Source organism: Panicum virgatum, chromosome 5K, assembly GCF_016808335.1.
Source record: "Panicum virgatum strain AP13 chromosome 5K, P.virgatum_v5, whole genome shotgun sequence".
In the NCBI taxonomy this organism is placed as follows: Eukaryota; Viridiplantae; Streptophyta; class Magnoliopsida; order Poales; family Poaceae; genus Panicum; species Panicum virgatum.
Genome location: NC_053140.1, coordinates 42,009,272 through 42,035,478, shown reverse-complemented (window position 1 = coordinate 42,035,478; position 26,207 = coordinate 42,009,272). Strand labels below are relative to the sequence as shown.

Sequence of the window (26,207 nt, the reverse complement as noted above, 5' to 3'; positions counted from 1 at the left end):
GTGTCTTTCGCCAGGTTCGCGCTGAAGCTTCCCACGGTCGTCCGAGCAGGTCTTGTTCGCCGGGCAGTGCGCACCCGCCATCCACGCAATGCAACGGCGGGCAGAGCATGCAGCTCGAGCACGGAACCGGCGAGGGAAGGAGCAGCAGGATAACGCGGCCCCCGGCCTGCCACCCTACGCGGGTCCCTCTCCTGGAAACGGCCAGGCCAGCCCAGCCCAGCCGTGCAAAGCGTGCCGCCTCGGGCCGCCGGTTGCGATTTTTTCTTTTTTATATTTAAAAAAAATTAAAATTTCAAAAATATATGTCCGTTTTGAAATATTTCAAAAATACCCCCCGGTCGCCCCCTCATAGGGCAACATGCCTTAAGTGTAAATTTTTTTTCAAATTCGCAATGAGGTCCCTGGAAAAAAAAAGCCCTGTCGCCCCCAACGGGCGACAGGGGCCTGTCGCCCGGCCCACGGGCGACCGCCGCTGGGCCCAGCCCACGGGCGCGGTAGCGCGGCAGGGGGGCCTGTCGCCCCCCACGCGGGCGACAGGGGGGGCCTGTCGCCCCCCCGGGGGCGACCGGGGTAGCCTCCTATAAAAGGTCCAGCCCTCCCCTTCCCTCCTCATTTGAGACCGAAAATTCCACCAAAAATCTAAAAAAAAGAGAGGAGTGAGGAGAAGGAAAGCGGTGAAGCCCTGCCGGATTCAGCACTTGTGATCTGCAGGTTAGTACATTTAGTTTATATATTGTTAGATTTAAGTACTACGTATTTAAATATGAGTAATTTAAGTAGGGGTGAGTAATTTAATTTAATTAGTGCTATAGTAGAACCATTTAAGTAGGAGTTCAATGATACTTTAGTTTGTAGTTACGTAGTAGTAAATTAGTTTAGAAAATTAGTTCTACGTATTTATTATTACAAGCAGTACTATTAGAGACGTGTTTATAAATTAATTATGATTTAGAATAGAATTTGGCATATGCAGTATAGAATTTGAGTGTCATCACGTACTTATGAATACTTATACGTTGTAGTTGAATTTCATACTTAGTTTTTATGGATTATTGAATAAGGTAGTTAAGTAAAGAGTATAACTCGATACGTATTATGTGATATACAGATATGTCGAGCAAGATGTAGTTTCAAGTATTTTATGGTGAATACAATGTTATGTATGGGCCAAATGGAGTAGATCTTTCTGACTTTAAGCGCACATCTAGCGGCATAGATAAACCTCTGGAAAGGAGTTTTGGTTCCATATGTAAGTGGCTGCAGCGTGGGTTCTATGTTGATCCGTTGACACATGTGATCACTGTCCAGTCTCTTGTTAATTGGGAGGTAGAAAGTGAATTATGTGAATTAATGATGATACACAGCACTGATGACTGGCAGAAGTACATGCAAGCAGCTCTAGAGCGTGGGTGGCCTCTGGCCATTCTTGTTCAAATTCAGGAGAAGACACAAAATGAAATCTAACATTGTGCAAATCAAAGAACTCCGAGTATTCGAAAAGAGACCAATTATGTTGAGCAAGATGAGTCAGAAGAGACAGAACCAAAACATGGGACCACAGGGCCTTGCTGATGAGGGAGAAAGGATACATAGCATTGTGGACGAGATGGAGGCAGAATACCAAACCGCAATAGAGATGGAAGAATGTGAGGACTCATCTGATGACGAGCAGTACTCATTGCCAAAAGAGTGGAAAGAGTATGGTTTTGGCAGTCATGTCGCAGAAGATGTACGAAATCAGGAGTGGGAGTACAGAGGGAATGAGGTAGTGCAAGGTGCAACATATCCAAACATTGAAGCCGTAAAAAATGCTGTGAGATTATGGGCAATCTCATTGAAACGAGAATTCAGAGTCGTAAAGTCTGGCAGTAAAGAATATGAGGTGAAGTGTGTGAATGCTGGATGTCCATGGCGAGTACATGCATTCAAGGGGAAATGGAAGTCAAACTGGAAATGTTCCATTGTCACAGAGCACACTTGTTTGCTGTCAGAAGTTCTTCCCTCGCATCGCAATATATCATGCGACTTTGTTGCAAAGCAAATGTATGGGTTTATTATGGACAACCTAAATTATGAGCCAAAAATGATTGTTCGACACATTGAGCAGACTTACCAGTACACCATCAGTTATTTGAAGGCATGGCGGGCTAAACAAAGGGTGTTCGAGATGCGGTTCGGCACATACGAGGCATCATATGATAACCTACCTCGTATGTTATCCCAGGTTGCAGCTAGAAATCCTGGAAGCTTTTATGACACATACCTTGTACCAGCCGTAACTAGGGGACAAAGAATTATGCAACGAGCCTTCTTTTGCATAGGTGCTTGTGTTAGAGCATTTCAGTTTTGTCTTCCGGTGATCTGCATTGATGGCACATTTTTGACTGGAAGGTATAAAGGTCAGATACTCACCGCAATCGGTGTAAATTGCAACAACCAAATTGTTCCGCTCGCATTTGCATTTGTTGAGAATGAGAACATAGACAGTTGGTATTGGTTCCTTGAACGAGTGAAGATTCATGTTGTTGCTGCACGTCCAGATGTGTGCCTTATTAGTGATAGGCATGCAGGTATCCTGCAATCAATACTGAAATTGCAATGTGGAACTGCGACAACGCCTCCATTATGGCCTGATGTCCAAAACAGGTGGTGCATTAGTCATATGGGTGCAAACTTCTATGAACACTTCAAGAACAAGGATCTTAAGAACCTGTTTAAGAGGTTGTGCACCCAAAATCAACAGAGAAAATTCAATGCATCATGGCAGATGCTTGATCAGTTGACTGCAGAGCTAGTGAAGGTAAGGGCATCAGGAGCAGGCATGAGTCCGGCTGCAGAGGCTAGGGATTCAATTGAGAAGCCATTTTCACACCGGATTCGAGGTGCACCTAAGGAGAAATGGTCATTCCTTTATGATACCAACGGAATACGGTATGGTATTCAGACAACGAACCATGCAGAGTGTTTCAATATGGTTATGCGTTCTTGTCATGCCTTTCTACTTGTGGGGATTGTTGAGTTCATCATGTATGGGTGCATGAAGTATTTCAGAGAGCGTTACACAGCTGCAAATATAAACATCAGCAACCCCCAAATTCAGTTTTGCAAAAGAGTGACACAATATATGCAAGAGAAGATTGAAAAGGCCAAACTGCACCGCGTCATATCGACAGGTACAATGGAGCATAGATTTGAGGTTCTATGCAAGGATAGAAGTGGTCGTGGTATCCGTAGAGATATGGTGGTACAGGAGAGTTTGATTACAGTTGATGGCAAAGTCTTCTGCTCCTGCATGAAGCCTAAGTTATTGCATTTGCCATGCTCCCATCTCATTGCGGCATGTGCAGAGTCTGCGTTGCAGCCAGGAGTATTTGTTTCACCGTACTTCAGCAAGGAAGCAGCTGTATCCACCTGGGGACATGAGGTATACGGGATTAGAATTGTGGGGCCTTTCACTCAGGATAATGAGAATAAGATGTTTATTCCTGATCCAGCCACTAAGAAAGGCAAAGGCCGTCGTCAGACACGTCGTATTCGGAATGGTATGGACGAGTCGGAAGCAAGTAAGGCACAAAAGCGTTGCAGCCAATATGGAGCATTGGGTCACAACTACAAGAAGTGTCCTCAGAATGCACTTCACGATGCTGCTGACGTCGGTCCTTCCGGAAATCCCAGAGATGGAGCACCTCCTACGTTCAGACGAGCATCGGCGAGAATTGCTCGCGGAAGGCATTCGGTGTCATGATCCACAATTGTATTTCATTATTTGTAATATGTAGTAATGAAATATTACAGGTATGTAATGAACTATTATTGTACCTATGTGTCCAGTTTGTATGAAATATATATTTACCTATGTGTTCTCATATATTTTTGAATGCAGGTATGGAGATGGACTCCTTGCTAGACCCAGTGATCGACTCGAGCTGTTGAGCACCGAGCCCTAGAGGTGCTACGTCCTCGTCCACCCGGCGAGGCGATCTCTATACACTACGATTGGTGTGACCGGTATGTAATGAAATATTATTGTTTATCACTTATGTATTCGCCGGTATTCCTTTGTTTCGACATTTTTTGTTTTTTTGCAGGTTACGTGTGGCCGGCTTACTGACTCTGAGCCGTCTTGTCGAGGTTGGGCCTATTCAGCTCGACCGATCCCTCCTGACGGCGCTCGTTGACAGATGGAGGCCGGAGACACACACATTCCACCTCCCGTGTGGGGAGATGACTCCTACGCTGCAGGACGTGGCCTACCTCCTCGGCCTCCCTATCGGCGGGGAGGCTGTAGGTCCGCGTGTGGTGGCGGCCTCATGGAAGGATGAGCTGGAGGCCCGTTTTGCCCTGGTTGACCGCGTGGAAGAAGCAGGTCCGATCAACCCGCACCCGCGAGCAGCAGGTCCTTCGAAGACCTGGTTCCTACAGTTTATAGTACGTATTCATTCCATATATAAATTTAATTGTTACAGTTCACATGTTCCATTGATAGTTGAAACCATTAATCTTAATTGTTTATGCACCCTGCCCTGTTGGCTGCGGATGCCGACGAGTACAGTGTGACCAGATCGCTGGAGGCGTATCTATTTTGGTTGTTTGGTTACATCATGTTCAACAACACTCATGGCAACTCGGCCGATAGGATTCTCCTTCCGTATGCACTGGAGATTGCGGATGGGGACGAGGACGTACCGCCCTACAGCTGGGGTGAGGAACGCTATCCTGTCAGGGTGCCCACTACTGCTACAGCTTTGGTCGTACGAGAGGCTAGCCGTTGGTCGGCCCTTTGTCAGCCACGAGCCTTACCACGGGGGCATGTACGGCGACGAGGAGGACGAGAGGCCCACTATGGGAACTATCTGGATCTGGCGTCAGGTACGATCGCAACAAATCTAATTTTGTTATTCATTGTTATATGATGTATTAGCGCACTTTTAATTTTACTTATTCGGAATGCAGAGGTCCTAGGCACATGCGCGGGTTAGACGCGCATATCCTGAGTTTGTTTCGGAGCTCGACATGCTGACGCCCGAGGACGTTGTCTGGGAGTCTTACAGCCCAGAGGCTGTGGCTACCCGTGCACCAGCAGGCCTGTCTTCGCACTGCTCCGCGAATGCGAGCCTGTGGCTTACTTCCGCCGTCCTGATTTATGACATCGCGGTTGAGGCATATTGCCCCTGGAGAGTCAGGAGACAGTTTGGGCAGCGCCAGGAGTTTCCGGTGCCCACCGCGTTGGAGCGTGTCAGTCGCCAGGACCACAGGTAATTATGAATGAACTTGGCTCATACATTCGTGTCGAATCTAACAATTCTTCGTGGTCCACTTTGTAGGTTGTCAAGGAGTGGCTTGCCGTGCTCTGATGATTGGCTCACCAAGATCCAGCCGTGGGTGGACCAATGGAAACAGGCAGACGAGCTCTTGGTCCATCCAACAGGACCACACACAGACAGCTCCTTTAGGGTTTACCTCACTTGGTACTTACCCCGGACTCGGGCTCGTCTGGTTTTTGTTGACACTCACCCGCAGCCACACCAGGCGAGGCCTCAGGATGGCTATGGCTGGCACCACGTGGAGGCACTAGCTGGCGCGGTGAGTCTCTTGATCATATTTGCATATATATATATATATAATCATATTCATAAAATAATTTATGTGTTTGTAACTGTATCTTTACTGAATTGATGCAGCTTCGCCTATGCAATATGATGGAGACGGACTGCTCGACTTACTTGACGAGGGTACGTGCCGGATCCCCAATGACCCAGTTTGAGCAGACAGAGGCATGGTCGAGGCAGCGTGATCAGTTGCGTCAGGTAGTGCACAACTTCGGAAGCCGTGTGCAGACAGCCACGGGTCATCTCAGGCCTCGTCGTCGTTCCCGTGTCCCTCGACCATGCACGGGCCGACGTCGCAGTTCTTCCCAAGTGCAGGTAACGTACATATCTCTTTAAAATTACATCAAGTGTTCCTACATATTTACTAATATCACATACAGGATACGATCCAGCTACTGCGTTCGGCCATACTGGAATGTTTAGAGGGACAGCACCAGTTGGCAGACCGTATCCAGGGATGGTACCGGGGCCACAGATACCGGCCTACACAGGTTAGTTTATGTTTCGTATTTCGGTTTCTACATGACATTACAAAATATACGAGCGTACGCTAACATCCACATTTTTTGCGTAGGATTCTACCCCATGCGAGCGCCGGACCTTCTTCTTCCTCCTTTCGACCAGATAACGAGACCTTCACCTTAGACGACTTCGACAGCTTGAGTCCAGAAGAGCCTGCCGCTCAAGGTGATCCCGATGTCTTGGGGTATTCACAGCTAGGAGGAGCACCACTTGGGATCTCTCAGTAGCAGACATCGCAGCCCCTTGCGCGTCCTGAGCGACAGGTGAGGTCTCCGGATGTTCTCACCTACTCCGAGGGCCATGTCCGTGCCCAGCAGAGGGCTAAGAGGGTCCGACGCCCTAGGGGTGGTTAGATGTATCTGATGTTTGTATCTCTGATGTTTATTTGTAATGAGATAGCTGTGGACTGCTTATTTGTATCCGATGTTTATGATTGTGGTAGATTACTTGTCATTTATTTCTATAGATACTATTGATGTGAACTTATTATGTTTGTGGGTTCCATAATACTCGTGAAATAAGGGAAATTCTTGCGATTTTTTCCCGTGATTTAATGAAGGACAAGTTAGGTGCGGTAGGAGTCAGCGGCCGAGATCCTGCGGACGATGATAACGAATACACACTCGAATAGCTCAAAATAGGTCCCTGGAGGGGAAAAAAAGGGGGGCCTGTCGCCCCCCCCAACGGGCGACAGGCCCCTGTCGCCCGAGGGATGGTCGACAGGGCCTGTCGCCCGTTGGGGGGGCGACAGCCCCTTTTTTTTCTCCAGGGACTTCGTTGTAAATTTGAAAAAAAAAATTACACTTTGGGCCTGTCGCCCTATGGGAGGGCGACCGGGGTATATTTTTGAAATATTTCAAAACGGACATATATTTTTGAAATTTTAATTTTTTTAAATATAAAAAAGAAAAAACGGCCCGCCGGTTAGCGTTGCCATTTCCGCCCCCGACCGGCGAGCCAACGCCGCTGGATCCGCTGGCGCGCCCCTGCCTGCCTGCTGCGGTGCTGCTGCTGCTTGGTAACGGGGACACCGGACACGCACGCACCGTCCAACCGCCGGTGGCCTCCGCACGTGTCCGCCCGGCGCCACCTCGCGCGATACGTTGCCTTATCCCGTCCGGCTCTGGGCCATCCCTGCCTGGCCGTCCTGGAATATGGCCCGACGTGCTTGGGCAGGCAGTTGGGCGTCCTAGCTGGGGCTCATGTGACGGTGCGGCGCGACCGTCCTAGGCCAGGGCGCGGTGGACGGGTGGAGCCGTCGTGGAGAGGTGATCGATGGAGCCACTGAACTCACCAAAGGAGGGGGCACCGAGATCGATCGGGACATCGGGTAGGGGCATGTGACGCTGCCCCTGGCCCCGCCGGACTGCCGGAAGCGGCCCGGGACCCCGGAGTCCACCGCCAACTCGCGGCTCTGATGCGCGCGGCCGGATGTCGAAGGGCGGCCCGGTGCAGCATGAATCACCATGTGCGCGTCGCTCTTGTCCCGTTTACGTTTCTTTCACCTTTGCTTTCTCCAAAGTTCAGGTGCTCCCCTGTGATAGCAAAATAAAGGCACTCGCATCTCTTTCAGGGCAGGGGCATCTCATTACGCATGCAGTAGCATGTCACGCAGTGGCGGAGCCAGGAATCCTACCAAGGGGGGGCCAGACTGCAGCACCAGCACGAGCCTGTCTGCACCGTCGGATAGCGCGGAGCCGCGGAAGTCACAGAGGCAGCGATGACCGAGACCAACCTTCTAGCAGTCTGGCTTGCCGCGTTGCTGCGCGCCGACCGCCGAGGCCGCGGGCAGCGAGGCAGCAAGGAGCAAGCTACGGCCGCATTCAGGAACTCGTTGCCGCTGTTTTTCCTGGACCAGATGTCTGGACCGTGGACTCCTGGATTGCTTGGTGGGCTCCTGAAGACCAGAACAACTAGACCTACATAATTTCATCTGAGGTAGGGGGGGGGGGGGGGGGGGCAGGGCCCAGTATGGCCGATACGTGGCTCCGCCACTGATGTCACGCGTGTTCGGGTAACAGAGTACAGTATCCGTTCTGGCTCACTGTTCAGGTACCTCATGTAATAATATCTGTTATTTCTGCGATCCGGCGGCTTCACATTCTTTTCTTTGTGTTTTGACCAGCCGCGGCCTGGCTCGTGTGGTAGAGTGCTAGAGTCAGCTTCAAGTCGAAAAGGTGGTCAAGGAAGCAACAGCGCAGGTTAAAAGGTATAGCGAGAAAAAGGAGAATTGAAAGTTCTTATGCACAGGCCATATATGTGGTTACTAGTTAGTACAGAGACTAATATGTGAGTCATTTATTTTCGTGATGTAAATACGTGGTCTGCAAGAATCAAGATTGCAGCATTCGAAATGATCCGATTTTCACTGGAAAATGAACTAATAATCCCCGTTTTCATCATCTGCAGAGCCATCTTTTGGGCCTAAAACCGAAGGCGACACACACCATTTCATTCGGCGACGCAGGTAGGATTTGCAGCCTGCACCGGTAAGAGGCTTATGAACATTCCGGCCCATCTATTTCAACTTGGAATTCGTCATGGCCGTAGCAAACAAGGCCCATTGCCAGCCCATTCGTCCAGCTCATCTCGCTCTTTCTTCTTCTTCTCTTCCTAACTTTCTCCCCTCTCTCGGGTTCTCACCGCTGCAGGTCTCAGATCTCCTCGACCTGCCACCACCCGCGAGCTCCCCACACAACACTGCCTCCCCCTCGCTCCCTCCCCAGATCTCCACACTCCAGATCTCTGCTCCCGACCCCGCCCGCCTCTCGCCCGCGACGACCCCGCCGCGTCACGCGGCGGCCGCGGCGAGATGCTCCGCCTCCGGGCGTTCCGGCCGACGAGCGACAAGGTCGTGAAGATCCAGCTCCACCCCACCCACCCCTGGCTCGTCACCGCCGACGCCAACGACCGCGTCTCCGTCTGGGACTGGGAGCACCGCCAGGTACAGCTCCCTTCTAGCGCTCGGCCAATTTGACCGCGCAGTGCAGAGCCGGCTTCGAAGCTGTGTTGGTGGCTCATTTGATCTCACGGTGCTTTGGAAATTCGTTAGGTGATCTATGAACTGAAGGCGGGTGGCGTCGACGAGCGGCGCTTGGTTGGGGCGAAGCTTGAGAAGCTCGCCGAGGGAGACGGTACGTGGCGCAGTAGTTGTCGTTTCGTTTGTTATTGGTGGTTTGGGCACGCCATGTGGTTTCTATGCTTAGAGGTAATACTATTCACGCTGTTCAATTGTGACGGATGGGCGCTTAATTTGTTGAAAAATGGGCGTTTATTTACTACTAGTTGTTGCGAGTTAGGTTTGCCCACATGTCATTTCTCTGTCCTTGTAGAGGTAGGGCACTTTTATTAATTTCCTGTAGTAATCTGATCCCAAGTGACGAATAAACCTTCAACTCGTACTTGGGCTTGCACTTATGTTCAAATGCAACAAAAACTTGTATTAAGTATTGTTTTGATATTGCTGCAGGCTCTATGTTTTCAAATGTCATTTGCAAAACTTGCTTATCCGCAACATGCCAACACCCCTCATCCTGAATGCAGCCTAACTCTTGATCCTTGTTTAATCTAGTTGTACTGTTGTTTTTGTTGTTTCTGCCTTAACATGTTTGCCCTCCCATCCACTTTCGTTATACATAGTATTAATTGTTATCTTCATTTTGTTTCATTACCCTTTATCAAGCTAGACCAATGGATGTAAAATGAAACATGTTCCTTTTTGCTTACTGTACCCATTTGCAACATTATGTGCAGATTCAAAAGGGAAGCCCACTGAGGCCATCCGAGGGGGAAGGTATCGATTTGAGTTTTCTGTCCCTCAATTCTGATGATCATGCAAGTATTACCTTTAACTGACTCCCGATGGGCCTATTGTTCTTCCCCAAGTGTAAAGCAGGTTTCCTTTTATGATGACGATGTTCGCTTTTGGCAACATTGGCGCAATTGCTCCGCTGCTGCTGAGGCCCCAACTGCAGTCAGTCAGCAATCTTCCACAATCAGTGCACCGGCACCATCAACACGAGGAAGGCACTTTGTTGTCATTTGCTGTGAGAACAAAGTCATATTTTTAGATTTGGTGACTATGCGGGGCCGTGACGTTCCTAAACAGGAGCTTGACAACAGATCACTTCTATGGTATCATTATTTTTCTCTATTAACTTATTTTCATCTGTTCAAGGCATTTAGGTGAACCTAGTTGGATTATGCATATCAGGTTGTGTTCCTACCAATATTAATTCTGGGTAGTTGATTCAAGGAGGGAAAAAAAAGCTAACCTATGATGGTTAGGGTTTGACCTACATTGAACATCAATTAAGGCCTATAGGCTACTTCCTGCTATTACGCTACTTTACACCATTTATTTTATGTATTGTAAATCACTAAACTCACCTAAAGAAGGGCAGACCTGGTGCACTGGTAGAGGCTCTCTACTTGAGGCCTGGAGGTCCTGGGTTTGAACCAGCCTCTTTGCAGAATTTTTTAAAAAGAATTTTATGAGGTTAAGGTTGTCTAGGAATTCCCTTCCCCAGACCCCACCTTGTAGATTGACTTTGAGTGATCATCACCAGTGTACTCCTTTTGATATCCTGGATCATTAGCATATTCATCAACTGATTTCACTGGGTATTTTGGTGGCATTAACAAACATCTACATGACTTCATTTTGTACTGTCGAAACTAAAGCAATACTTTATTGACTGCAACCAGGACCTGATCTGGTTGATTCTAACATTCATGAATGAATGACTGAGTTGCTCCGCATGACCTTTCATGGCACTTTTAGCTGTTTTATAGTATCTACTACTTCAACCTTAACCTTGTTTATGAACCTTACGGCCCTGCAATTTATGGTGCTGCTGTTGCATTTTCTGCTAAATTTTGACCCGTCCAGCAATCTGTAAGGAAAATAAATCAATTACCACCAATATTAGATCAGAAGGAGCTGCTTCTGTTTGCCCCTTATTCTTTTGTTTGTATGATACAAATGGCTTGTGTTGTATTTATTCAAGATTTACCTGTTGTGCAGCACGTAATTCGAAACATTTTGCTTTCATTTTTGCAGTATGGAGTTCCTCTCTAGGTCATCTTCTAGTGATGCCCCTCTCGTTGCCTTTGGGTCATCTGATGGCGTAATCAGAGTTCTTTCAATGTTAACATGGAAGGTTAAACATACTCTACCCTACCTTCTTTTCTTCATTACTGGCTTACTGCAGATTGAGCTGAGCAGTTTGATCCTTGCAGCTTGTGCGAAGGTATACAGGTGGACACAAAGGAGCAATAGCTTGCTTGATGACATACATGTCTGCAGCTGGTGAGGTAAATTTTCACATAACTATGTCTTGTCTTTGACTCTGTTTGCTTCATTAGGTGGTTACAAGTATGCTGTTTCTGTTGTTTGCATGCGTGGCGAGTTTCTATTTGCATTTTTGCTATTTTTACATTTACTTGTTCTTAATTCTTCTGTTATTCATTTCTCCGGATGCTACTATTGTATCTTTCCGTTAACAATAATTATATTTTGTTCAGGTACATTTAGTTTCTGGTGGCAGTGCCGGCCTGTTGATATTGTGGAGTGCTGATCATATACATGACTCGCGTGAGCTTGTACCCAAGATTAGTATGAAGGTACCAACATTGGTACTCTGAGTTTTTGACGACATAGAACATTTGTAAATAATACGCAAAAAAAAACATCACTTAGTATGTGGGTTGGTTAATGCTTTTTGTGTGTGTGTGTGTGTATTTGTCAAGGCCCATGATGGAGGTGTAGTTGCAGTTGAGCTTTCAAGGGTGATGGGGAGTGCTCCACAGCTCATTACAATAGGGGCTGACAAAACTTTAGCCATATGGGATACTGTTACTTTCAAGGTACTTATATTAGATATTTGCATGAAGTTGTCTTATTATTTTTTATTTCATTAAGAACTTACAGTATCACATTCGCTGTGCAGGAAATCAGGCGTATTAAACCAGTACCTAAACTTGCTTGTCATAGCGTTGCATCGTGGTGTCATCCCCGTGCACCAAACCTTGATATTCTAACTTGTGTCAAGGACTCTCATATTTGGTATGCATTTCTGCATCTCCAAAGAATAGTAGTTGTAGATTTTCTGTAATGACGCTAATCGTGGTTTGTCTGCACGGTTCTGCACTCTGTATTATCACAGGGCCATAGAACACCCAACTTATTCTGCTTTAACAAGACCACTCTGCGAATTGTCATCACTAGTTCCTCCCCAGGTCCTTGCACAGCATAAGAAACTGAGGGTATTCTTCTGTTCTTATATTCCTTTAATAGAGCATACTAATTTGCATCTCAGCAATGATATTTTATTATGTGGTACTACTGTATCTGATCTTACGTTTAACACATTTTGAAAATATGAAATATCTCACTCACATATCTCTGCTCTATTAACTTCAAAGGGTTAGGCCATGCATAGTGTGATGAATTGATTATTCTTTTTTCGTTGTTTGCTATACTTGAACGTATTGAAGAGATGGAGTGCAGTTGCCCTTCAAAGGAGAATCTCACCATTGATATACCATGAGTGTCTATGGGGCATGCACACATCGCAAATAGCGTTAACTGAGAAAAAGAGAAAATGGAACTCAAAGGCTTCCTTATTCCAATACACTACGCCTACAGTTTCATAGAGTTAATTTGATCTTTAAGGATGGTTAGCCAAAATTCAAGCTGATAGTGATGGTTTAATCTCACATTACCTAATTAATTGCGGGTAAAACCTCCAGAAATCATGCACACCGGAACGGTACCCTTTTAGCACAAAGTGAGGAACCACCTATACATGCATTTATTTAGGCCAGCCCTGTCATTCAAGACTCAAGAGGATGTGTGATATAATATTGAAGTATCCCAGGGACTAGAGTGGTACAAGACTTTATAATTTCTGCTTGATATGTATTCTTGAAAGTGAAGCTTGCTTTCCGAGAGAATAACTTTCTTCGAAAGGCACAATTTAGTACATGAAAGAGTGGTTCTCTCTTTTTACCTCAAATTGTCAGTACTCTCATTTTTGGAAATGCTGGTTTCTACGTACATTCAGAGCCATTTTGATGCATTTTCCTCAAGTGTGTTGCTAACTATATACTGAATTTCGTGGTTATTCTAGGTGTATTGCATGGTGGCACACCCCTTACAGCCACATCTTGTTGCTACTGGAACTAATATTGGTATCATATTAAGCGAGTTTGATCCAAGAGCACTTCCAGCTATTGCTCCTTTACCGACACCTACAGGAAACAAGGAACATTCTGCTGTTTACATAGTTGAAAGAGAACTTAAGCTACTGAATTTCCAATTGTCAAACACAGCAAATCCATCCCTTGGTAATGCTGGTGTTGCATCTGATACAGGAAGATTAAGGAATGAATCAATAGAACAGTTGGTTGTAAAGCAGACCAAGAAGCATATCAGCACTCCTGCTCCCCACGATTCTTATTCGGTCCTTTCAGTTAGCAGTTCTGGAAAGTAAGTTATGCACATGCCATATTGTCATCTACTTCCTCCAATAACAGATATAAGTCCATTAGGACATCATCATGATCTCCAATATGACATACCAACTAGTATTATCTATATATTATCTTAAAATGGAAAGTTATTTATTATGCAAGTATTTTTCATAATGAATCTAGCCATCCGATCTTATGTGTAAATCTATATAAATTTTAGAAATAGTCAAAGGTAGAAAAGTTTGACTTTAGACAATCCTAGATGGGCTTATATTTCTGATTGGAGGAAATAGAATTTAACTACAATAAAGTAGATGCAAGCATTTTTCAATTTGCTTTACCAACTAGCTTGTGGTGGCTACACTACACACACGCCCTAGGTCCTAGCTGAATTTGATGTAGTCTTTGTCTGGTTATTGTATTATTCGTCTACTGCACTATTTTCCAGTAGTAAAAGGTAGACATTGGATGTTATGATTATGAGCTGTGTTATTTTGGTTCAATCTTTCAGCTTACAAGCCAATGCTGCTTATGTTTAATCTGCTTTGCATTTACCATTAGTGCTGTTGGAAAATTGTTGAATTGTTTGGATTCTACTTGTTTTGTCCCAAACTGTTTTGGAATCAGTTTCCTGAAGAAAATATTTTAGGCCCTAAACCACACCAGTGATCCCCAATTTAGTTGAATATTTTTATTTGTTTTGTTACTGCTTGTTATGGTTTGGTGATCAAATCTCAAAAAGCCATTGGAAACTTGAAAAACCGATTAGTCTGGTTTGTGGTCTGGTTCAGTTCTTCAATTTCCTTTTGCTTGCATACCCTGTAGGCATTAATAGTTGCTCCCCAGATTAAAATGAATTTTCTAATGGCAAATGCTATATTTTCTTGCAGGTATGTTGCAATTGTATGGCCAGATATTCCTTCTTTTGCTGTATACAAAGCAAGTGATTGGTCAGTTGTTGATTCAGGCACAGGGAAGCTTTTTGCCTGGGATACCTGTCGAGACAGATATGCTTTAGTGGAGACTGCATTGGCTCCAAGAATGCCACTAATTGTGAAAGGCGGTTCTTCTAAAAAGGCAAAAGAAGCAGCAGCTGCTGCAGCTCAAGCAGCAGCAGCTGCAGCTAGTGCAGCTTCTGCTGCAACAGTACAAGTGCGCATCTTATTAGATGACGGAACAGCACATGTTTTGCAGAGATCGATTGATGGTCGTAGTGAGCCGGTCAGTGATTAGCACCAATTTGATCTTCAATCCTGATTTTTTCTCTTTATTTATATCCTGATGGAAGTCTGAACCTATGGAGCACCATCATTCGCACATACCCTCATAATATGTCCAAAACATGCTCCCGTGGCAGCCTGTGATTGAAAAATTCCAGCTTAAAAAATTTAACTTACATTTCATACATTCTAATTCCTAACAAACTTAGCTTGCATTTTTTTTTGGAAGAGTGACACTGCTTTATTTCTTGGGCACAACTGAGCTCTCTTTACCTACTTATATAACATACTTAAGCTATATGATTTGTAACTATTTTCTATAATTTGTTCATTCGGTTTTTATATGCTTGCTTAGTTGCAAAAACCTTCCTATTTGGTGGGTAGTGAAATAGCACACTTCACAATTTTATATCAAATCTTATTTTATATTTACACTTACCATGTCTTGTTTTGTGTCATTTGGAAACCTGCTGTGCTTTCATACGATTCTGTAGTTGCATTACGCATCAGTGACACTGATAGAAACATAGGTGTTTGCTAGGTTAAATTTCTTGATTTTACTTCTGAGTATGTCTTTGATTAGCATGTGAAATAGAAACCATTGACATAAATTCAACAGCAGGAATTTTTCAGTCTAGTTTAATCGTTGTGATATTTCAGGTTATTGGATTGCATGGTGGTGCTTTGCTTGGTGTCACATACCGTACTTCTCGTAGAATCAGTCCGTTGACAGCAACAGCTATATCGACTGTTCAATCGATGCCCCTATCAGGTTTTGGTGGAAGTGGATCATCTTTTGCTTCTGATGATCCATTTTCTTCTAAAGAAGGGCCTCCACAAAATTTCCAGCTATACAGGTACAGATTTGCATGATGTTTTTTTTGACATTTTATGCTAGAGCTTGTTGCTTCCTTATTCCCTCTTTTTGGCTAATGCATTGATGTACCGGTACAGTTTGTGTATTTTTAACACTTTGCTTCCTAATACGATGATATTTGCAGCTAATATATTTGCTAGACTAAAGTTGCATTTGATTGCTGCAGCTGGGAGACCTATCAGCCTGTAAGCGGCTTACTTGCACAACCTGAGTGGACCGTGTGGGACCAAACTGTTGAGTACTGTGCATTCGCTTATCAGCAGTACATTGTAATTTCTTCCTTGCGACCCCAATTTAGGTACCTTGGAGATGTTTCAATTCCCTTTGCAACTGGTGCCGTTTGGCATCGAAGACAGTTATTTGTGGCAACACCAACAACGATCGAGTAAGATATTAATCTTCTGCATATAATTACTTTAGTTCTAGTGTTCCTTTTTTGTGCTTTGATGGCATCTAATGCTCCTTTGAAGCATGTGCCAATGATTTTATGGCTATGTGATGCAAGCTTGTAAATAAAAATGGATGATGCCATGTGTGGGTTATGAAAGATTCCTTCTATGATTAGAGTTGCAGTATCCAATAGGCAGCTTATGACAAAGAATTTCACTTTTCAGAGGCATTTTAAAATTCAAAACGCATTTAGTGGAACTGAAATTGGTGGTGCTAAAATATTGAGCGTGCAGTTCATTTCTGATTAGTTCCATAATTTATCATTCATGTTGAAGAGATTTGCTTGTTTCCTGGATTTTAGTTGCATATTAAGTATATTCTGTAGTCTAGGTACATTTGTGTTAAGCAAACAATATTTTCAAGTTTTTTTTCTCGAACGCGCAGTATGTTTTCAACTTTTGATGCAACACGCCTTCTGTCCCCTGATCTTCTAAACAATATTTCCAGGTGTGTCTTTGTTGATGCTGGAGTGGCAGCTATTGACATTGAAACAAAAAAGAGAAAAGAAGAAATGAAAGCAAGAGAAGCTCAGGGCAGGGCAGTTGCAGAGCATGGAGATTTGGCTCTTATCACAGTTGAAGCTCCCCAGGTTACTGCTAGTGAAAAAATATCATTAAGACCACCAATGTTGCAGGTACCGTATTCGATATGCTGTGCTTTTGTTACTCACTTCTACTTTATTGATATACTGTCTTCTGTTTTCTGAAGTGTTACCTGAAGTTAGTGTAAGAGATTTTTGCCTGTAGGGCACTGAGTTTTTGTGATTTTGTTTGTGGATTAGGACACATGTTTTCTATCCACAGAACACTTGGTAGTGTACTGCAAACGGAGTTTTTCTAACTGTTTCCTTGCAAACCAAGACACATTATATAAATGCCCTGTAGATCAATTCCCTTGGTGTAAACAATAAGAAATTCTTAACTGATATATGTGTTGGTGTATATTGAGCCCATGTGTATAGAGGCCCATCTAGAGGCCCATGTATAGGTATTATATATACCCACTCTTCTAGGGTTGGAGGAATAGATCAATTATTCCCTCTAACAATATGTGATGTGTACTTTCCTGTATTTGCAACTTCTTTATATACAATTATTTTATTTTTGGTGTTTCGGACTTGTGACATTTATTATCTACAAAAAGCAAAAGTTATCCCACGTCGTTAACTTTGTTTGTTTCTAAAGCACCGACTTTTCACCTTAGTGACCAACTAGCAAAGACAATGAGTTGGGGGCAGCATATGAGATAAATCTAGCCATCTGTACTTCTTTTTGAAGTCCTATTTTAAATAAAAAATATAGTTTCACGCTGCTATATCATTAGATAAAAATGTATAAAGAGATGACTTATTAGTCAATATTTTGAGGCTGTCTATTTGTTTGAGAAACAGAATTATTGTATCTTGACGTGTCTATATTCACATGATGCTGAGAATGCCAGTTGAAAAAAATAATATTATATTGTTGCAAGTATTCTAGCCCTTGCGAATGGACAGGATCAAAGTTCTCCATGGCCACAATTTATCATCAAATCTTCTGTGAACCAAAGCCATTTTTGAAAAATCAGGATAGGTATAACCTGGCATTTTTATTTTGAGTAGTAATATATCTCTTCAGAATACATTTAGCTAATGCAGTAATGCATTCTTCAGTAATGGGATGCAGTGTCAACCAGACTTGTATCTTTCAATATTTTGTTATTTCTTCATGAAAATTGTCAAGCCGTTAGTGCATAATGTATTGTTTTTACATCCTTTACTTCTACTCCAGGTTGTTCGTTTAGCCTCCTTTCAGCATGCTCCATCAATACCACCGTTTATAGTACCAAAGCAATCCAAATTGGATGGAGATGATTCAGTTTTTCAGAAAGAACTGGATGACAGAAGATATGCTGAAGTTGCTGTTGCTGGAGGAGGGGTGTCTGTTGCAGTAACTCGCTTCCCTCCTGAGCAGAAGAGACCTATTGGACCTCTTGTTGTGGTTGGTGTAAGAGATGGAGTTCTCTGGCTTGTTGACAGGTAATGTATAACCTGTATCTCATTTTGTTATCAAAAGAACAAGAGCAGTTCCTTGAACAATGAAATACATTGAGATTAGATTTTCTTCAAGTAGGTTACATTTTTGTTAGTCTTTTTGACATGCTTACCTGGATGTAACTCAGAAATATTCCATGTTCCTTCTAGGTATATGTGTGCACATGCCTTGTCACTCAGCCATCCTGGTATAAGATGTCGTTGCCTTGCAGCATATGGGGATCCTGTTAGTGCTGTGAAATGGTATGTCTGTAGATTGCCTCTTGCTGTCTTTAGGTTCTGAGAATAATAATAATTATATCCAAACTATTGTGCAGGGCAACAAGACTTGGCCGAGAGCATCACGATGACCTGGCTCAGTTTATGCTGGGTATGGGCTATGCCACTGAAGCTCTTCATTTGCCTGGAATATCTAAGAGGTAAGACCTTTGTGGCTATTTGAGCTGTGTTTTAAATGATGTTATAACATGCTATGGCATGCGTATCAAGTTAACTGTACTCTCAAAGTAAGAATTTCAAATATTATTGATGGACATATCTGTTTTTTTTTTCTTTATTTGAATTTGTGTTGATACCCCTCAGGTTGGAGTTTGACCTTGCAATGCAGAGCAATGACCTGAAAAGAGCACTTGCTTGTTTATTGACAATGAGCAACAGCCGAGATGTGGGACAAGAAACAGCTGCCGCTGATGCCACTGATGTTACACAGATTCTTAACTTGGCGGTAGCTAAGCAAGCTAAGCAAGAAAGTCTTTCAGATGCCGTGCAGGGAATAGTGAAATTTGTCAAGGAATTTTTTGACCTTATTGATGCAGCAGATGCCACTGGGCAAGCTGACATTGCTCGCGAAGTTCTTAAGAGATTAGCAGCTGCAGCTTCTGTAAAAGGTGCTCTGCATGGACAGATGCTGCGAGGCCTGGCACTCCGTCTTGCAAACCATGGGGAGCTTACTAGATTGTCGGTATGTTACTTTGACCACAATATATGGCTAATTTACATTTGAATCTTGGTTTCTTATCCATATGATTATTGATGATTAGGAATTCTAATTCCCATCCATAATAGTGGCAAGGTTTGACAGCAAAATATACAGTTGCAAACATTTGTAGTACAGCTTTATGGGATATAACATTCATGACACAGTTCATGCACAAGTGCAAACTGAGGCCTGATGTTGCACCGCGTCTTTCCTTTTTGAGATTACAATGCTGAAAGACTCTTCCATACACATGCTCCATGTATTGTGTGAACATGACCCCAAGTAATTGGGGGCAAATGCTGTACATTGTTATATGTGGAATTGTGGATTGCCAAAAGTTCATAGGAATAACCACTAACACCAGTGTGCTTGCCCAGGGTTTGGTAACCAATCTGATCGCAGCTGGCCATGGACGTGAAGCAGCATTTGCTGCTGCAGTTCTGGGAGATAATGCCCTAATGGAGAAAGCATGGGAGGACACAGGAATGTTGGCTGAGGCTGTTTTACATGCTCAAGTAAGATCTCTGTTGAATTGAATTCTTTCATGCATTGCCCAGTCCTAGTTTATGAGAGTAAACCATTAGGGGTTTCATGAAATAAAGTGATTTTTTGTCCTTCCATTCTGTCCCATTACTGCTACTGTAGTATCCATTATTTATTTATTTGCCTGAAATTACCCATAATTAGTGTGATTGCTCACTAGCATAATCAACTCGCCAGGCCCATGGTCGTCCATCATTAAGGAACTTGGTTATAGCATGGAACAAGATGCTACAGAAGGAGCTGGATCACACACCAACAGTTAAAACTGATGCGGCTGCAGCTTTCTTGGCTTCTCTTGAGGATCCAAAACTCACCAGCTTGGGAGAAACTGAGAAAAAGCCTCCCATTGAAATACTTCCTCCTGGGATGCCTCCCTTATCAGCACCTCCGATTGTGATTAAAAAGTCTGGCACAAAACCTGGCCTACCTAATGCAGCACAGGCCTCAAATGGGCCTATAGGTGCTCCAATGGTTCAGGGTGCCACCGCGCCTCAAGGCACCCAAATGGTTCAGGGCGCTCCCATCGCTCAAGGTGCTCCTGGGGCTCAAGGAGTTCCCATGAATCAAAGTGCTGCTCCTCCATCGCAGGGAACTGATGAGGCAAAGCCATCGGAAGCTACAGCATCCGATGCAGCTACCCCAGCTGCAGAAGTTGCAGCAGCTCCCAGCAGTGAGGAAGCTAAAGCCACACCTGGCAGTGAGGAAGCTACCGCAGCTCCAGGCACCGAGGAAGCCGCAGCAGCTCCAGTTACAGATGCAGCAAGCAACACTGATCCTGCTGCTGCTCCAGCTCCTGCAGCGGACATCAATAGTGCTGGTGCATCTGGCGTTACACCCGTTGAAGCTGCAACCTCTGCCCCTTCAACCGAGACACCCGAGGCAACGGATAAGCCATCGTCAACAGAGGCATCCCCGGCACCTCCACCTCCACCCCCAACTTATGAATCTGTTGTATAAAATATTTTGTTGTCGAGTCTTCTAGCAGTGTGCCAATTTTTTGTATGCCGGTGCATCCATTCCACTGTAAGTTTTTCCCATATACTGGTATAGGTATTTGTTGTCCATGTTATTCTTATCTCAGTAGACGTCAGGCAGTATGTGAGTAGGCCTTGTACATCTGCTGCCTGCGTCTCACGAGAACTTTACCACCATCGTGTGAGCATAGCTGATGTTGTTTGACCAGCTGACAGGACCACAGATCAAGTTTTGCTTGATGAGTTGATTCTTCCTGCCCGACTGATTCGTCCTGGAACTTCATATTCTTTTGCCGATTTAGCCAAAGGCCTGCTATCGTAGTGGTAGCACCGCTGGAGGCACTCCCCAGAGGTCCTGGGTTCGATCCCCCTCGGGGGCGAATTTCAGCTCTGGGGTTAAAAAAACTCCCTCGCTTGTCCCACGTCCAAAGCACTGTGGAGCCCGGCCTAACTCACAAGGCGACGGGCCCCGTGTACGGGTGGGGCAGGGGTTCGGGGGTTTTCTTGGCCTGCTGTGAGAAGGTCATTCTACCTCTCAAACAATGCCGTGGGGGCGGTCTCACCCCCGCAGGTCAAGTTTTTTTTTTTTGCCGATTTAACGTAAGTGCTGAGATATGCAGATGTCTTGTTGGGTCATCTAACTTGAGAATCTGTGCAGTGCGTACCGAAAGCTCCATGTCGGCCGGTCTGCTAGCTAGAGCAAAAAAACGCTCAAAGACGCACGTTTTGGCCAGTCGCCCATTGGTTTGCTAGCACTGGCCGGGGCATGTCAAAGGCCAAGTAGGCAACATCAAAGTGAGAGCACAATTCTGACGGCAGCCCCTCGTCGGCCGGCCTGACCGGCATTGCTGACTTCGACACGAGAAATATGTGGCCCAACCGCAGGCAGGGTTCACTTAACCGGTGGGAACCGGTCCGGTTTGACCCGGTCCGGACCGGTTCCGGCCGGTACCCAACCGGCTAAAATTCAAAATTCAAATTTGAATTCAAAAAAGAAAAATTCCTAAAAAAATACTAAAAATACTTCAAGGTGCGATGAATCTAATGGTGTCAAATTTTCTCAAAAATTCGTTCGTTTAACATACTTTTCGGACATTTAAAGTTAAAAGAAAAAAGAAAAGGAAAAAATGAGACGGCCCATTAAGGCCCACTTGGTAAACCGGTCAAACCGGCCGGTATACCGGTTACACATGCGATTTTAAATTTGGATTTGAATTCAAACCGGTCAAACCGGCCGGTAAACCGGTCAAACCGACCGGTAAACCGGTCTAACCGGTCGGTATATTTATATACCGGTACGAACCGGTTGAACTGAGTTTTTTGAATTCAAATTTGAATTTGACCGGTTTCTACCGGTAACCGGTCAAACCGGTCCGGTAAACCAGAACCGGTGGCCGGCGGTTTGGGTCAACCGGTCGGGGGAAAAAAACCCTGACCGCAGCTGCGGCGCGGTGCAGCTGCTCTGAAGTCTGACCTGCCCTCCTGACTTTCCCGGTCAGCTGTGACGTATCTGCCACCGTACGGTCGCCGGCTCGCCGCCGTCAGACAGCTCCAGTTCACGGAGGGTTCCGTGGCTGCACGTCTCATCCGACCCATCTAGTTTTTTAGGAGATGCCGGCCGATCTTTCCTCGTCTGCGACCGAACTCCTGACCACGGCTATAAGAGGCAGCAGGACGCCGCACATGCTTGCTTGCATTGCATTGCATCTTGGGTTTGGAGATTGCACGGGCATTGGTTGAAAAGAACTCGCGTGTTCCTTCCATGGCGGCGAGAGGGGGCGAGGCGAGGCCGCCGGCGGTGAAGATCATCGAGACGGTGCACGTCGAGGCGGACCGGTCCAGCTTCAAGTCGGTCGTGCAGAGGTTCACCGGGAGGGACGCGGCGGCCGGCGACTGGTCGGACGTGTCGTCCGAGCGAAGACCAAACGAAGCGGCGGCCCAGGGGGCTGGGTCCGCAGGGTACGTGAGCAGACAAGCAGATCGCCACTCGTGCAAAGAAGAGAGCTGTTGATAGCCATCCGTCTATACTGGCTATCGCCTCTGTACTTGGTACTGTATCTATGTGTAACTAATTTTTCTCTACCGCGACTGCCAAATTTGTATGTTTACTTCGTTGCAGAAAAGAAAATATCTACCTACCTTGCCACATCGATCCAAATATGCAGAATTGTTCTGCTTCCATAGTTAAAAAATGAACTAGCTAGCTTGTAAAACGCTTTGATTTGGATCAAGTGGATCAAAGAGATTCCTCTACGCAAAGCTTACACACAAAGTACGGTACACAGCAAGTCAGCAATGGCAATCCGTGCCTCTGCAATTAAGCTGCAAGCCTGCGACTCAGTGGAAATAGTCATAGTACCAGAAATATACTACTGACTGAAATGGATGCCGTGAAGGCGTAAAAGGGAGAACAGATATACAGGCACTAGCAAGCCAGTCCCGAGACATCCCTCAAAGTCAGCCGTTCTAACATGCGCGGCAGGTCAATGATGCAGGTGCTTTATTCGCTTGCTTGCCACATGAGCATTGGTCAACTCTAAAAAGTCCGCTAGTTTCCGTATGACGCACACTTCAACCTACTCACTATGACTTCATTCACTATGCTGTGAATGGTGGCTGATGTTGATTTGTTGTGAGAGAAAAGTACTGCTGGCTAGCTGGTGGTTGATGCTGGTTTGATGGGAGAGAAAAATACTGTTGGCTGGATGCAGCGAACGGAGTGTCTGTCCTAAATTATTAGTCGTTTTAGCCTTTCTATATATATAAAGTCGGCTATGCACCTAGACAGATATATTATATCTAAATGTATAGTAAAATTTATGCACAAAGAAAAACCAAAACGACTAATAATTTGCGATGCAGGGAGTACATACTTAAGTTTACAAAGTACTACCGTGCATGTATTATATTGTGTGTATACTTATGATGAAGGTCAATAGCAAGACATGGATTCAGAATGTGTAACCCCCAAAAAATCTAGATTTGTTAATCTATATATATTCATAAATAAATCATCTCCAAACATCTATATAGCTGGGAGTTCAATGCAAAAACAAGAGGGGAGCACCGATTTAAATAGTTTAAATAACATCTGTATGGTTATTAGAGAGAGTAGTATAATAAAACGCATGCATGCACAGTAGTAGTATGTAGCTAGTGATCGAGCAAAAAACATAAATGGGGGCTAATTAATCAATCGAACTCGGCGGGGTAGACGCAGAAGGTCTCATTCTTGACGCAGAGGAAGAGCCTCTCGTACGCGAGCGCCATCTTGGTGGCCGCGAACATGGACCTTGCGTACTCCCGGCACGCGCGCCCCCGCCGCGCGGCGCGGCGCGCGCCCTCCGCCACCACCGCCTCCAGGCTCTCCAGCAGCGACTCCGCGTTGGGCGCGAACATGTGCCCGAACTCGCCGTCCACCACGATGCTGCCCTTGATGCTCGGGAACCGCGTCGCCACCACCGGCTTCCCGCACTGCATCGCCTCCATCAGCGTCAGGTCCAGCCCCTGCGGCCGCAGCGTCGGGTCCACGAACACGTCCAGCGCGTTGTAGAACGCCTTGAGCTTCGCCGGCGGCACGGCGCCGAGCACCTTGGCGTTGCGGCCCAGGTCCAAGTAGCGGTTCTCCCAGGGCCCCTTGCCGGCGATGAGCAGGTACACGTTCGGGTGGCGCAGCACCAGCTTGGAGAAGGCCTCGTACAGCAGCGGGTGGCCCTTGTCCTTGACCAGCCGCCCCGACACGCCGAGCACCAGATCGGCGCCCCTGGGCACGCCGACCTCCTCCCGGAACGCGCGCCCCAACGCGTAGTCCGGCTCGAACTGCGCCTCGTCCACGCCGTTGAGGATGACGTGCACGCGCCGGGACGGGATCTGGTACACGTCGCGCAGCATCTCCCCCGTGGAGTCGCTGATGGCCACCTGGTGCGCGTAGCTTCGGAAGAAGCGCACTTCGGAGAGAACGCGGAACACGGACTGGCCCAGAGTCTGGTTCAGCGCCGGCGACATGGGCTCATCCTCGCCGCGGGCGAGATCTTGGAAGATGCCCGAGTGCAGGGCCTCTAGGGAGATGCCGTGCCAGGAGACCACCAGGTTGTCCACCCCGCGCGCCCACCGGTGGAACACGGCCACGCTCTCTGAGTGGATGACGTCGAAGGGGTCGTTCTCGCCCTCGGTCTCGTACAGTTTCCACGCCTCATCGCAGCGCCACTGCCCCGGCTCGCCGTCCAGGAAGTGGATGTGGGGCCCATCGGGGGACGGCGACGGCGCCGCCTCGGTGTGCGGCGGCGGGGAGGTGAACACGTGGACGCGGTGGCCCCGCGCCGCGAGCGCCGTGTGCAGCGTGTGCGCGTGCCGCTCCATGCCGCCGGGCGCTGAGGCCACGGGCCACTTCCGGGAGAACACCGCGATCTTGAGCTTGGCCGCCGGCGGCCTAGACGCCGAGAACGGCAGGTGATTCCACGAGAAATCGATGTCGCGCAGGTCCCCCGAGAAGCCGTCCACGCTGTCCCGGCGCGAGGCGGCCCCCGCCAGGGCCGGCGCACAGGAGGAGCCCGGGAAGGAGGAGCGGTGGAGGAGGAGGAGGGAGAGGAAGGGGATGAGCAGTATGAGGGAGAGGACGGACGGCGAGAGGGATAGCATCGTGTGGGGCGGGCACCGCTGCTTCCTGAGCCTCGGCGGTGAGGTGAGCAGCGCCATCGACCACTCCGCGAGCGAGCGAGCTAGCTTGAGCTAGGCGTGCAAGGAAGGCGGCCCATGCAGTCTCCAAAATGGCGCCAAGGGGAGACGGGGCGAGGAGCTAAATGGGTAGGATTTCAAGCGGATTCAGAATTCAGCGCGGCTTTTGGAGAAGGAGCAGTGGAGGTGGAGTGATTTGAAGGCATTTGACCTTCACTTGGGAGCTTGCTAGCTGCATCATGCGTGGCTTCTTTCCATGGCTGAAGTTACTTAGGGAGGCGGCGATGCATGTGATTGCGATGCGAGGGTTGTGACTTGTGATCGAGCAGCTATGAAGTTCCACTAGAACATTCGGCGCGCCCTACGATTTGTCAAGGAAAGGTCATTCTTATACGCCGATGACGTGGTCGTTTTCCTCTCCCCGATTCAGCAAGACCTGACGTCCTTGAAATTAATTTTGGAAATTTTTGCGGGCGCCTCGGGTCTCAAGACAAACCTTTCCAAGTGCATGATCTCTCGATTCCAATGTGATTTGGAGGCCACGGTGACTTTTCTTAGCCACTTTCCAGGAAAAATTGACCCATTTCCCATCCGCTATTTGGGCATTCCGCTTGGTGTAAGAAAACTAGCCATGCATGATCTTCAACCACTGATTGATAAAGTTGCTAATAGGCTGCCGGCTTGGAAGGCCAATCTTTTGAATAAAGCTGGCAGAACGGTCCTGATTAAGAGCACGCTGTCGGCAATCCCAACACATACTGCGATTGCTGTCAACCTATCTCCATGGGTCATCAAAAGCATTGACACTATTCGAAGAGGTTTTCTTTGGAAGGGGGCTAAGTCGGCAAAAG

The 26,207-nt window shown here is 46.4% G+C and overlaps 3 protein-coding genes across 4 annotated transcripts; 2 read left to right on the top strand and 1 right to left on the bottom strand.

Annotated features, from left to right (window-relative positions):
* The first annotated feature begins 8,731 nt into the window (after positions 1–8,731).
* LOC120710022 lies at positions 8,732–20,950 on the top strand. Of its 2 annotated transcripts, none has more exons than XM_039995655.1 (21): positions 8,732–9,075; positions 9,184–9,265; positions 9,885–9,924; positions 10,017–10,265; positions 11,194–11,293; positions 11,373–11,447; positions 11,658–11,756; positions 11,883–11,999; positions 12,083–12,198; positions 12,299–12,398; positions 13,265–13,623; positions 14,498–14,828; positions 15,488–15,684; positions 15,871–16,089; positions 16,602–16,788; positions 17,924–18,171; positions 18,337–18,429; positions 18,504–18,605; positions 18,769–19,147; positions 19,543–19,680; positions 19,886–20,950. In XM_039995655.1, the coding sequence occupies exons 1-21, from the start codon at positions 8,944–8,946 to the stop codon at positions 20,663–20,665; spliced, it is 4,143 nt and encodes a 1,380-aa protein (XP_039851589.1). In that variant the 5' UTR covers positions 8,732–8,943; the 3' UTR covers positions 20,666–20,950. The 2 variants fall into 2 exon arrangements, with proteins under 2 accessions (XP_039851589.1, XP_039851590.1); XM_039995656.1 differs by having other exon boundaries at positions 8,765–9,075; positions 10,027–10,265; positions 19,886–20,941.
* Positions 20,951–22,401: 1,451 nt separating this feature from the next.
* On the top strand, positions 22,402–22,852 carry LOC120710021. The gene has a single exon (XM_039995653.1). It carries the CDS (start codon positions 22,445–22,447, stop codon positions 22,691–22,693), a length of 249 nt encoding a protein of 82 aa, XP_039851587.1. The 5' UTR covers positions 22,402–22,444; the 3' UTR covers positions 22,694–22,852.
* Positions 22,853–23,706: 854 nt separating this feature from the next.
* On the bottom strand, positions 23,707–25,631 carry LOC120710020 (D-inositol 3-phosphate glycosyltransferase-like). Its single transcript, XM_039995652.1, has one exon. The coding sequence runs from the start codon at positions 25,375–25,377 to the stop codon at positions 23,875–23,877; it is 1,503 nt and encodes a 500-aa protein (XP_039851586.1). The 5' UTR covers positions 25,378–25,631; the 3' UTR covers positions 23,707–23,874.
* Between the last annotated feature and the right edge of the window lie 576 nt (positions 25,632–26,207).

Coding starts and splice junctions, on each gene's coding strand:
- LOC120710022 (XM_039995655.1), top strand. CDS start 8,944: ATGCTCCGCCTCCGGGCGTTCCGGCCGACGAGCGACAAGGTCGTGAAG. Junction 9,076..9,183: donor GGGACTGGGAGCACCGCCAG/GTACAGCTCCCT, acceptor GAAATTCGTTAG/GTGATCTATGAACTGAAGGC. Junction 16,789..17,923: donor TAAGACCACCAATGTTGCAG/GTACCGTATTCG, acceptor CTTCTACTCCAG/GTTGTTCGTTTAGCCTCCTT.
- LOC120710020 (XM_039995652.1), bottom strand. CDS start 25,377: ATGGCGCTGCTCACCTCACCGCCGAGGCTCAGGAAGCAGCGGTGCCCG.
- LOC120710021 (XM_039995653.1), top strand. CDS start 22,445: ATGGCGGCGAGAGGGGGCGAGGCGAGGCCGCCGGCGGTGAAGATCATC.